This window comes from Dromiciops gliroides, chromosome 2 (genome assembly GCF_019393635.1).
Source record: "Dromiciops gliroides isolate mDroGli1 chromosome 2, mDroGli1.pri, whole genome shotgun sequence".
Classification (NCBI taxonomy): Eukaryota; Metazoa; Chordata; class Mammalia; order Microbiotheria; family Microbiotheriidae; genus Dromiciops; species Dromiciops gliroides.
The window spans coordinates 423,706,674-423,719,763 of record NC_057862.1 but is presented as its reverse complement, the minus strand read 5'-3'; the positions used below and the strand labels follow the sequence as shown (position 1 = coordinate 423,719,763).

Sequence of the window (13,090 nt, the reverse complement as noted above, 5' to 3'; positions counted from 1 at the left end):
TGTGGGTCCTGTCCCCTTTTTTATGATCTCTTTGGGATGGTATTGCTGGGTCGAAGGGTATGCATAGTTTTATAGCCTTTTGGGTATAGTTCCACATTGCTCTCCAGAATGGTTGGATCAGTTCACACTTCCACCAATAATGCATTAGTGTTCCAATTTTCCTGCATTTTCTCCAACATTTATCATTTCCTTTTTTGGGGGGGGTCATATTAGCCAATCTGATAGATGTGAGGTGGGTGGATGATGACCTTTTCTATAACTGACTGGGCTGGTCTTTAGGCAGACATGTGGTCTTTCTTTGGGCTTGTATGAAACTGTTTCGATGTGGTAAGAGGCCTGCCTGAGCTTGTCCACTGGTGTGACCTTCTACAACCTAGAAAAAGGATAAATTGAGGCAAACCTTACATTTTGTAGTCTAGAAGTGGAATAGGGCAGCTAAGAGGTGCAGTGGATAGAGTGCTGGGCCTTCCTGAGTTCAAATCTGGCCTCTGACACTTACTAGCTGGGTGACCCTGGGTAAGTCACTTAACACTGTTTGCCTGAGTTTTTTCATTTGTAAAATGAGCTAGGGAAGGAAATGGCAAACCAATTCTCTGTCTCTGCCAAGAAAAACCCTGAGTGGTGTCACAAAGAGTTGCCACAACTTAAATACAACTGAACCACAACAACAAAAAAAAGTGGGGTGGATTGCCTTGAGAGCAGTAACAACTTTTTATCACTGGTGAATTTTCAAGCATGGGCCTTTTGGATTTGTAAGTTGGAGATCTTTTCAACTCCATGGTTCTCTCCGAGCCCTAGTTTCACTATTTTCTAAAATGAGGGACATTGGCTTATATAAGTACCTCATGCACCATTAAGTATTGTAGCAATGTGAACTTTTATTGCAAAACTTAGTTTGCTTAATTTAAAGAAAATAGACAAATATATTTTCAAGGTAGATTTTTTTTTTTGGCGGGGCAACGAGGGTTAAGTGACTTGCCCAGGGTCACAAAGCTAGTAAGTGTCAAGTGTCGGAGGCTGATTTGAACTCAGGTCCTCCTGAATCCAGGGCCAGTGCTCTATCCACTGCGCCACCTAGCTGCCCCTCAAGTATATTTTTTAAAGAAAATTGTACAATGTAATTGTATTTGACATTATAATGTACTGGTGCTTAAACTATTTAACAGTTGATTATTTAACTATGATGCCAAAACAACCTTTCTTTGGAGTGAAATTTCTTATTTTCCATTGGGTAAAGTACTATTCTTCCTACATATTTCTAACATTGGCATAGAAAATCAGATACTCTAGGGTTTGAAATTCTGTCAGTGCCTCTGATGTGCTGATTGACTTTGAATAGGTCATTTGATCTTTTAAAAAACTGGACAACTATTCAAAGATAAGTTAGGAGATTTTTTTTTTAGTGAGCAATTGGGGTTAAGTGACTTTGCCAGGGTCACACACCTAGTTAAGTGGTTAAGTGTCTGAGGTCGGATTTGAACTCAGGGACTCCTGACTCCAGGGCGGGTGCTCTATCCACTGCTGCCACCTAGCGGCCCCAGGAGGATTTTTTTTGAAAGTGCTTTACCAATATAAGAAATTGTAAAATGTATATTATTAACATAAACGAGAGATTAGGAGCTGTGGTTAGCCGTCATATGTAGCTAGATTCTGTAAATCTTAAGTGCAAGCTCAACTTATACTAAATTACAGTGCTTTCTATTTCCAAGGCAAAATTGGAAAAGTATTATGGTATCTCAGCAATTTATTCTTTTTAAAAAAGAATTCCAGGGAAAAGTTGCTTAAATTTAATCCTTCCTGTTGACAGTTTTATTTCACAGAAGATCTCTCTCTCTTAACATAAATGAACCATTCTGCAGACCTCTATGTAAGGCCATCTTTACATTATGCAAATTTGCCCCTACTCACCCACTTCATTTAGCCCATATAACAAAGACATACACAAAAATAATACCTTTACACAAGTCACAAAATGTACTAAAATGCAGACATATTACTGTACCATGAAAATTAACAGGATTATGAAATGAAAAGGTAAAAATTAATGGATAAAGTATGCTCAGTGCTTCATGATAAAGTAACATAGGTTTGCAGTATCTTGCTTCTTCCCCACCCACCTCACCCAACCTTTATCACTGGCTGTGCAGCTTTTTTGTGTGTGAAGCTATTGAAGAGAATGTTTGGACATCTGAAAGTATCTGACAGTAGTAAGCAATATTATCCTCAACTAGCATTAAACTTTAAAAAATCTTGAATTCATTTACATCTATCTTTTTAATATAAGAAAAGCATTCATTCAAATTGTTGAAATGCTTCTAGCAAAGTGTTTTTTTGTGATCTCTTTTTGTAACCTCAGATTCCAAAGCTTCCCTTTCTTCTTCTGCAGTCTTTGCTCCTAGGAGTTCAATTGATCCTCATTTGACAGTTCTCCATGAGAGCTCAAATCAGCCTTTTCACATCATTCTCAATCTACTTTTAGCTCCAATTCTTTTGCTGATTTTATAATCTTGTTAGTTCTACTTCTTTTAATGTTTTTGTCAAATCCAGCTTTCTTCCAAAGTCTCTTCATATATGTCTCTGTTACATCTTCCCGTGACTTTTCTTTTACTTAAAATCCAATTTGTGTTATAGTAATTCACATAAAGCCAGAGCAGTCTGTACTTATCTTTTTTGACACTAGGTCTCCCTAGTTCTGGTAGCTAGTGGGGAACAGTGGAGATTCCTTTTCCTAAGTTCAAATGTGGCCTGACACTTTCTAGCTTTGTTACCCTGGACAAGTCATTTAACCCTGTTGCCTCAGTTTCTCATCTATAGAAATTAGCTGGAGAAGGAAATGCCAAATCACTCCCAGTATCTTTGCCAAGAAACCCCCAGATGGGTCATACAGAGTCAGACTTGACTGAAAACACTGAACAACAGCAACTCTCCAGATTGCTTAGATTGGAAGGCTACTTCTGGGGCCTAATTCTAATACTGATCAGCCCAGAGGCTTTAATTAACTGTTCCATTTTTCATGACCTGGGCCAGGTTGCCTCTCTTTAGGCAAACCTGGTGGCTCTTTGCTTCTATGGTCGCATGTTTTAGTGCCAGATTTAGTGAGGACAACGCAATAGACTTTTAGCATGTTGCAGCAGCTCAGAAACGCTGGAGTCAAGACTCAGCCTTCCCAGAAGTTGGAACTTCAGGAATGTGTCATGGCGCCCAACCTTTCTGTTGATGTTCATTCGTAAGGAAAATTGTTAGGGAGATTATAAGATAGGGTTTTGTTTCCTGCTTTAGAGATTCTAACTGCTTAAAGTGGTTATAAAATAATTAGTAAAGTTTATTTATGTATAGGAAATAGCACTAAAAGATTCTTAAATTTTTGAAAAATTGATTTGCTAATTAAGAAAAAAAAACAGTGGTATCACTATATAGTAGAAAGAGTACTAAACTTGAAATTAGGAGACTGTGACCTGCAGTATAATAGAAAGAATACAGGACTGTGAGTTGGAAAACTTGTATTTGAATGGTGGCTTTGCTTTCTACTATCATGTGATCACAGGCAAGTCACTTTCCCCATCAGTTTCCTGGTTTATTAAAAGAAATGATTGTATTAGATAGTTCCTTCAGCTTAAAGCTTGATGATACTAGGAATCCTGCTCTGATGCTTTTTAGTTGTGTGACTCTTGAGCCTTCCTTTACCTCTGTGAGCTAGTTTCTTTATTTTTAGTGAAGATAGGTAGAAGAATTCTTGTGCTTACCTATCTTTTAGGGTTGATTAGAGGAAAGTGTAAACCTTAAAGTGCTATTGAAGTGTGAGGTTTTTGTTGCTGTTGTTATTTCTTAAAAATTCCATCTCTTTTTCTCTTGTTATAATTTCAATACCAGAATGACTTTATCTCTTAGGTCTTAAACATGCAGCTTTCCGATGGAGGACAAGGAGATGTCCCTGTTGATGAAACCAAACTCCACGGTAAACCTGATAAAACCTTGCGCTTTTCCCTCTGCAGTGATAATCTGGAAGGAATATCTGAAGGTGAAGGGTTACTTTATTCCAGGAGTTGTGATTCAAGTAGATTTTTTAGTTTTCTTTAAAGGAGCTTTATTAAGAAGTATGCTTATGCCACTTTTTGCCTTTTAGTAAGTGTGCTACAGTTGGCTATAGAGATAACACACTTGACATTGATATGTAAGAGATTGTTGAAATGGAGGAAAAAAGAATTAAGTTTGCTTCATTAAAATCTGGATGTTCTTGTTGCCTGTCTTTGGCAGTTTTGTGTATTTCATATTAATGACCATCAAAGTATTTGCCTTTTACACTCTAGCTCCTTTAGAGGTATATAAATAATGCATGTCTGACTAGAAAAAGACAGACAAACCAGCATTTTGTCTTAGTAGCATTTGGAGTTTTAAATTTAATTTTTTTCCTCCAAATTCACTTTTACATATTTTCTAAACTATAGCTAAATCATTATAACTCTAGGTGGCAAACTGCTTGCAGTTGTTTTTGTTAGGCTTGTACTGTTGAGCACATTTGGCATATAAGTGATTAAAGAGTGGTAGGTTCCAATGCACCATTCATATACCCCATTGATCCAGGAGCATACAACAGAAATATGAATGAAAAAATTGAATGGTTAATTCTCAAAGTGGGAGCTTTGGTCATTCTATGAATCAGAAAAAAGACTGCTACCCAAAGAGTTTTGAGATCGCTGATTCAGTATTTCAATTTAATTTTCAGAGCAGTGTCTTAACAGTTTTTAATCACTTATCAAAGCATGAAAATTTGCATGTCGCTCAGCAGTGTGTCTTGCTTAAAAACAGTTGCTAACAGAAAAAAATTTCTATAGGTCCTTCAAATCGTTCTAATTCGGTATCTTCTCTGGACCTGGAAGGGGAATCTGTATCAGAACTTGGAGCAGGGCCTTCTGGGAGTAATGGAGTTGAAGCTCTACAGCTTCTGGAACATGAACAAGGTAAGAAATAGATAAAGAACAACTGCAGATTATAAAAACAGCCATAAGCCTTTGGAGGCCATGGCTCATGTAACATTTGTTTTCTATCCCCCAGCAGCCCCTTTACATACAATATAGGTACTTCATAAGTACTTATTGAATCAGATTGTATTTTTGATTTTCAGTGTGTCCAAAGACTGACTGTTTCTGATAAGAGAGACCTTCTTAATTGCATGTATCAGTTAATAAATAAATACATGTTGATTTTAATTAAAAAAATTTTTTTTCTACATGTTGTAAGTTTTAAACTTAATTTCCCTCTTTGGCTTCTTCTTTTTCAAGCATTCAGTTTAGTCAGTAAGCAAACTTTGTAGTCTCACCTTATTGAGGAAGAATGGATTTTTCATAAATTAAAAATATTCAGAGTAAATGAAAAAAACATTTCTAACTTGTAGCTCAGAGAAGGATTCTATAAAGTTGGCCAAAGCGAAATAGAAGCCTGTTTTTTAATTAAGAGGGCCTTCTCATTGTTTTTGACAGCTACAACACAGGATAACCTCGATGATAAAACTACGGAAATTTGAAATTCGTGATATGATGGGGCTAACAGATGATCGAGATATTTCAGAAACAGTGAGTGAAACCTGGAGTACAGATGTCTTGGGCAGTGATTTTGATCCCAACATCGATGAAGATCGATTACAGGAAATTGCAGGTAACTGAGAAGGGTCTATGGTAAGGTCTCTATTTCATTTATGTAGTTGTTCCCTTGTTGGTATGCTCAAATAAGTATCACATTTTAGGGTAAGTGGTAATGTCCTTCTTGTGTGCAAATTCAGTTTTAAAATGAATCATTTTCTTCTATGTTTTTTATTTATTTAAACAAAGGCAAGGTTTTCTCCTCTCTGCATTCTATTCTGAAAAAGAATAACCACTCTTCTGAATTACTTTATATTTTCCTCTTATTTTAGAAACTGGCATCTGTCCTTAGTTTCTTTTTAGTAAATTCCTCCCCAAGAGTAAATTTCAGATCATTGAGATGTGACTTAACTTTTTCTGAGTATTGGAATTATATCTAGTAAATTCCAGTGTAATTCACGCATGGAGAATCTCAGAAGAATCTAATTCACCTCTGAAAGTGTTATGTAGCTGAAAAAGGTGATCTGTTTATTCTTAGAAAATCATTTGTTATCTTCTCATCAATCCCTTATATATTAAAAATGGTAAATAGTTTTTTCCCGACACGAGCCAAAGTTAGGACAATTTCTTTCTTTACAACTAAGTTGAAAATCATGGAAACTCCTTTCAGTTTAGTTTTTAATACAGCCATGCAGTAATGTTGAGTCTTTTTTACATGTATTCATAAATAGTGTAAATAGATTTCTTAATTAGTCTTGCAATTACTCTGTTCTAGATGCCAAAGGAGTATTATTCCTGCATTGGAATATATGAAGCAGTAAGCTATATTTGCAGTGAATGACTGCTGAGAGGAGGTGTGTATTCTACTGCAAATACATTTTATCGCTCTGTGTACTCCATCATTCGCTAAGGTGCCAGAAGAAAGCTTATTTGGCCAGTGTGTTCCTCTGAGGTTGAGTCTCTTAATTTGAACTTTTGGAGTCTCTGCTGTGCTTTTGTTACCTGTGGAGGAGTGTATGTGGAGAGAGACGTTGCGAGCAGGAGCATCATAGCTGAATCAATAATATTGGCAGCTAACCACAATGACTTGAATGATGTATGTTCACTTTAAGGAGAGGAAAGTATGGAAACATAGGAAACCAGTCCATGGAATTGAGTGTTGCCATGATTTATAGTAGTAATATCCTCTCTTTTGGTGGTGATTATGGTTCAAAACCATTCTTCCTTTTTCTCTTAGTCCCTTGCATATAGGCTCAAGAACTTTGTAAGGTTCGTGTTGGGTCTTTCTCCTTTTGTCCTGCTCTTTTCATCAGACCTTTGTTAACCCTTACTCCCCACTGGTTGTACAGGTGCGGCAGCAGAGAACATGTTAGGCAGTTTGCTGTGTCTGCCAGGTTCAGGGTCAGTGCTTCTTGACCCCTGCCACTGGTTCCTACCATATCAGAAACAACCAGCGAAGCTTGGAGTGTAGAGGTATTACCAAGTGACTCAGGTTAGTATCCTGTCCTCATTTCCTTTTTTTTCCTTTGCACAGAAGCAATGAATTAAGGTATTTAAATACGTGGGTGAGTGTACATTATTTAACATTTATCAGTCAACCTCTGTGTGCAATGTATTCTGCTTTGCACTGGGTAGATTCAAAGGTTAGTTAAGACCCGGTTTCCTTTCTTCAGGGAACTCACTGGTTGTTGTAGGGGAATAAAATAGTAACTTTAATATACAACATTGCTCCTTTTAAGCTTGAGCTTGAGTACTTCCCCTTCTACATGAGGCCTTTCCTTATTTCTGCAGTCATTATTGTCCTCTTCCCCAGCCCCGTTGTATTTACTTTATATTGATTTATCTTTATACAAGTTGTATCCCCTGTACCACCATATAATATCTTGTACATGTTAGACACTTGATGAGTTATATTCTAAGTGTATTGGAGAGGTAAAAAACAAAGTGTTGTTTGAGATTCCAGAGGAAAGAACATTACCATAGGGAAGATTCTTCTTGGCAGAGGTGGCGTTCTTACTCAAGTTTTAAAGTGATGATTGGAAACATGAGAGGCAAAGAGGGAAAGTTAAGGCATGCCAAGCATAGAGAAGAGCATAAGCAAAGGCACTGAGGAAGGAAAGCAAAAACAGCCCTGTTTACCTGGAAGGAACATCATACATGTGTGCATGTGTCTGCACATATGCACTTGTATAGACCTAAGTATGGAATGATATGTGATTAGGCTGGATAGGTTGGGTGGTACTAGATTGTGGATAGCCTTGAATATGAAGAGAAGTTGGAAGAAGGGATGGACTAATAGATATTTTATGTCACTTCAGCAAAACATTTTCATTTGTGACATTTACTGTCCATTAATATGACATAGAAAACACTAGACTCGAAGTCAGAAGGACAGGAATTCCAGTCCCAGTTTTGCAATTTATTAGTTGCATGATCTTGGATAATTTCTTCTCCTCTCTGGACTCTACTTTCTTTAACGTAAATGTGAGGTTTGGATAAAATGATCCCTAAAGAGCCTCTCCTCTTTTTTTTTTTTTTGGCGGGCAGTGGGGTTTAAGTGTCTTGCCAGGGTCACCCCAGCTAGTAAGTGTCAAGTGTCTAAGGCTGGATTTGAACTCAGGTATTCCTGAATCCAGGGCCGGTGCTTTATCTACTGCGCCACCTAGCGCCCCCCCCCCCCAGCCCCTCCTCTTAATCTGTGATTTTGAAATCTTTGGAAACTTTTGAGTAACCATGGGCAGGTCTTTTCTAAATTATTAGCTTATGGATTTTAAAAAGCAATTACTATTATTAGGATCACTCAAAATGAGAGAATTACTTTTCTCTCAATCAAGCATCATAGATATAGCACAGGATTGGCAGTGCCTTTCACATGTCGAGTAGGGGGTGTGTCCTCCAGTCATGGTTAGGTTTTGTGCCAATGGAAGAGTAAATCCCCTTCTACAGTACATTTTGTAAAAACTTTAAAATTGAGTAATAGGCCTCCAGGAATTCTTTATGCAGGATTATGTAAATCCATATGTAGTATTTTAGTTACATATTGTATGACATTTTCCTTTTTATGCTTACAAAATCTCATATGTCTCTTATTAGAGGACTTAAGGGACAGTTGACCTTATTTTTCAATTGAAAAATGAAATTTTGAATTTTTTTGGAAATATTTTGGAAAACTTTCAGAAATTCAGGTATACCAGTGTCATTTTTACAAGTAGATGACGCTACTAATTGACTATAGTGACATAATCTTGTTTATTTTTCTAAAGACAATATATTTAGTGGAGAGAGCCCAGGACTTGAAGTCATAATGATTGAGTTCAGATCTTGGCTCTAAAGTTTATGAGGTATGTGACTATTGGCAAGTCACTTAATTTCTCTGGGCCTGTTTCCTTATCCATCTAATGGAGATAAAAGTATTTGCACTGCCTCTCCTACAGAGTGATTGTGAGGAAAGCACTTTGTAGACCTTCAATCCTATTGAAGTGTGATTTGTTATTGCTTACTAGTGATTGATGTGTTTGCTCCCTGTTATCCACACACGCTTGTCCAAACTTCCATGTACATGTATCAGTACATGGTTTTTATATGGCTAACTGGAACCAGGGACATAGTCTGTTGCCTTGAAACAAGAGTTTTCATCTGTGCACAATTAACTGACCTGTAGAAGTGTGGAATTCATAACCTTGGCTTCATTAACATAGTGGTCTAAACAATTGAAATAACTTGCCCAGATACAGAAATCTATTTACACTGGTTTCATTAATCCTCAGGTGGGCTTTTTTGTATATGGGTTATAGAAATTGAAGCCATGGGGAACTGGCTGAAGCACTAATATGAGCACATGCTGTTTTCTATCCAGAGGCTCCAGATCTCAAACAGGAAGAGAGATTACAAGAACTAGAGAGCTGTTCTGGACTGGGCAGCACATCTGATGATACAGATGTCCGGGAAGTCAGTTCCCGCCCCAGCACTCCAGGCCTCAGTGTTGTCTCAGGTATTTCTCTCTTGTTTTATGGAAGAAGTATTTTAAGGTTGGTTTTTCCCCCCTTCATTTCAATAAGTTTTCTGTTGATGTCAACATGATATTTTAATGTAAGGGCTGCATTAGGAAAATCTCCCCTTTTTTAATTGAAAACTTATTTTAAGGGGTTTTACGTGCTGTGGCCTGGTTTCACTATTCAAACCAATAAGCCTTCCATTTAATTTCCAACCTGGTATTTGTGTTTTCCTTGTACTTGGGTGGTCAGTGTGTGACAGTGTGATAGAGTGAAAGGATCACTAGCCTGGAAGTCAGAAGACTGAAGATCAGATTCAGGCTCTACTACTTGCTTACTGTGGTGAGCTCAGACAAGCTGTTCAATGTTTCCATGCCTCAGGTTTTTCATTAGTAAAATAGAGATGATAGTAATTGGACTCTACTTACTTAATGGGGTTACTGTGAGGAAATTACTTTGTATTGTGAATTGTGATCACATGAAATAATTCAGGTACATGCAAGACATGGTACGGATGATAATCAATGTAAAATGCTTTGAAATGGGTTAAGAAATATACAAAAGTCATCTATTATATTATTATTGTTGTTGTTGTTGTTTTCATTATTATAGTGTTCTTAGTAGCCAGTAGCTTGCTATTACATTCTGCCATTATGGGTTAATTCTCCTTGATTGTGTAAATCAATTTCATTATGCTTAAATCTAAATATAAAAGCTTTAGTACTAATTAGTTCATCTAGTCAGCACATGGAGAATTGTTAAAGGTTTTCTAATAATTTTCTTGTGTTTTCTGTGTGTATTTTTTTCCTGTAAGGCATCAGTGCAACCTCTGAGGATATTCCTAATAAGATTGAAGACCTTAGATCTGAATGTAGTTCAGACTTTGGTGGGAAGGATTCAGTCACTAGTCCAGATATGGATGAAGTAGTCATGGTAGAAAGCAAATGTATATGTATAACCTATATCTGATTGCTTATTGGACTTAGGGAAGGGAGTAGGGAGGGAGGAAAGGTGGGATAGAATTTGGAACTAAAAACTTTAAATAAAAGTGTTTTAATTAAAAAAAAAAGAAAGCAAATGTAATGCGAGGCATGCAAATACATTTACCTCTTGTCCCAAGTGCCCCAGATATGTCATTATTTAATTTTATTCTCATCATCTCTTCATGACTTTTTTTACTTTAGAGATACTTTATTCCTTAAAAGTGACACAATTTCAGAGGTGTGGCTTTTTTACCTCTCCCCATACAGCTTCTCTCTGCTTTCTAATTCTGTTTGATTTTTATTTGTATTTTCCCACAAATGCCTCATAGGGGATCTACCTAGTGTTCTAGAGGCATTTTCTCTTGTCTTTTTTTAGTTTTGAGGTATCAAGGTTGTTCAGTATCGGCTAATTGATTTGAAAGCCATAAATGTGTAGACCTCAAGAATTTTATATCCATGACAGTGGAGTGTGTGGTGTCTTTTAATACTACCATGATTTGTACATTTTGTACATTTGTACAAAGAAGTTGCCCCCAAAACATTTTACTCAGTTGTTACAAAAATGCAGTTGTAAACTTTGTGCTAGCTGATGATGAATTTTTATGTCAGTGAGAATACTATTTAAATTTTAAAAAAACTAATAAAAATTATTTTTTTTTCTTTCCACTTCCCCTTTAAAAAAAAAAGGAAAAACAAAGCCCTTGTAAAAAATATGCATAGTGAAGCAAAACAGATTCCTGCATTGGCAATGTTAAAAATGTGTGTGCGCATATATATGTAAACATATATAAGTATACATATCTCTTTGCATAATATATGTGTTGTATGTCTGTATATTTGTATGTATGCATATATGTATAAGTTTCATCCTCTCTCTCACAAGAGATACATGCTTGTCCTGTGGAATCCCAGTAATTGTGTTGAACAGAGTTTTTAAGTCTTTCAAAGTTGTTTGTCTTTATAGTTTCCCTTTTTATTGTATAAATTGTTCTGCTTATTTCAGTGTGCATCGGTTCATTTTACAAGTCTTGCCAGGTTTATTCTGAAAACAATCCCTTTCATCTTAGGTGCAATAATCCATTATGTTGTATCCCATGACTTAGTCAGCCATTCCCCCATTGATGGGCACTCTCTTAGTTTCCAGTTCTTTGCTACCACAAAAAGAGTTGTTAAAAATATTTTTGTTTACATTTCTCTTCCTTTTTTTTTAAATTGGAGTACATGCCTTGTAGCCAAACTATTTTCTTTTTTCTTTTTTAACACTGTTTTTCTTTCAATGAGGCTAGAGGCAGAGTGGCCACTCATAGACCTAGGTCCTTTGCTGTTCTACATGGGAGCTTTGATCTGTTTTTTTCCAACCTGGGCCATTTTACTCTTCCTTAGGCAGCCTAGTTCCCTACTCCCAGCTCTGAATCTAAATTTAAAGGGCTCCTCATGTTGGTGTTGAACTTAGTATGGATGTCCAACTGTCTTAGCCCACCTCTGAACTTCAGAGCTCAAGTAATCCACCAGCTCTAGCCTCTGCAGTAGTCAGGATCACAAGGATACACTATCATGCTTTGGAAGCTGGATTATTTGCAAGAGCAATGAGCTTTCAATTCTGATTCTTAAACTTACATTGTAGATAGTGGCTTTTTGCAGTTTCATGAAAGATATAAATTCATAGAATCAAGTAGATTCAAACATTACCCGAAGTTCAGTCACATAGCCAGAAATTTGAGTTATTTAGGACTACTAGCTTACTAGGTTCTGTATGTTTTTTAATTATGTTTGTTTTATTTCATTTCATTTCATTTATTTATTTATTTATTCATTTATTTGCGGGGCAGTGGAGTTTAAGTGACCTGCCCAGGGTCACACAGCTAGTAAGTGTCAAGTCTGAGGCCAGATTTGAACTCAGGTCCTCCTGAATCCAGGGACAGTGCTTTATCCACTGTGCCACCTAGTTGCCCCCTTCTAATTATGTTTAAAGGGTTTGGCTGAAAAGTCTTAGGGGCCCCATAATACACACTCTAGTTTTTGGGTTTTAGAGGTGCCATTGTAGTACTTGGGTTGTCAATTTGTTGTCTCTCTTTCTTGTAAGGGGACCAGTCCATTTCCATTTTCAGTCCATTTTCATCTCAGTAATATCATTTATCCTATTGCTCAGCAGTGGGAATGAAAAATATTTTACTCTTCCTCTTATATTTTAAAACAAAACATCAGTAATTTATGAAAATACATGTAGAAAGATATCAGCTTTAGAGTAAAAATATTTCAGTTATAGCAACTGATTTATTTGATATGTTTGGATGTTTTCTCTTTTTACTCCCAATGTTTCCTTTTCACATTATTCATGCTTATATGTGGACAAGTCACTAACTTTTTCTCTGTGGAGTGTATTATATTTCTAGCCATCACGTTTTGTTTTATGGTATGACATGTTCAGCTTTGCTATTTTTGTCTTCAGTCTGTCTAATCCGATAACAGACTAGTTATAGAACTTGACCATACTCTACCTGGCTTATCTTCCTCTAATGTTCAAAGACCATTGATAACA

General features: G+C 36.6%; 1 protein-coding gene across 1 annotated transcript in view; it reads left to right on the top strand.

Moving 5' to 3' along the window:
• The window catches only part of GAPVD1 (GTPase activating protein and VPS9 domains 1), a 68,300-nt gene that overhangs the window by 21,669 nt on the left and 33,541 nt on the right, over nucleotides 1-13,090 (top strand). Inside the window, 9 exon segments of the mRNA XM_043982031.1 lie at nucleotides 3,889-4,018; nucleotides 4,833-4,958; nucleotides 5,478-5,503; nucleotides 5,505-5,652; nucleotides 6,926-6,999; nucleotides 7,002-7,068; nucleotides 9,433-9,567; nucleotides 10,383-10,495; nucleotides 11,437-11,446. Coding sequence (XP_043837966.1) covers nucleotides 3,889-4,018; nucleotides 4,833-4,958; nucleotides 5,478-5,503; nucleotides 5,505-5,652; nucleotides 6,926-6,999; nucleotides 7,002-7,068; nucleotides 9,433-9,567; nucleotides 10,383-10,495; nucleotides 11,437-11,446 — 829 coding nt within the window.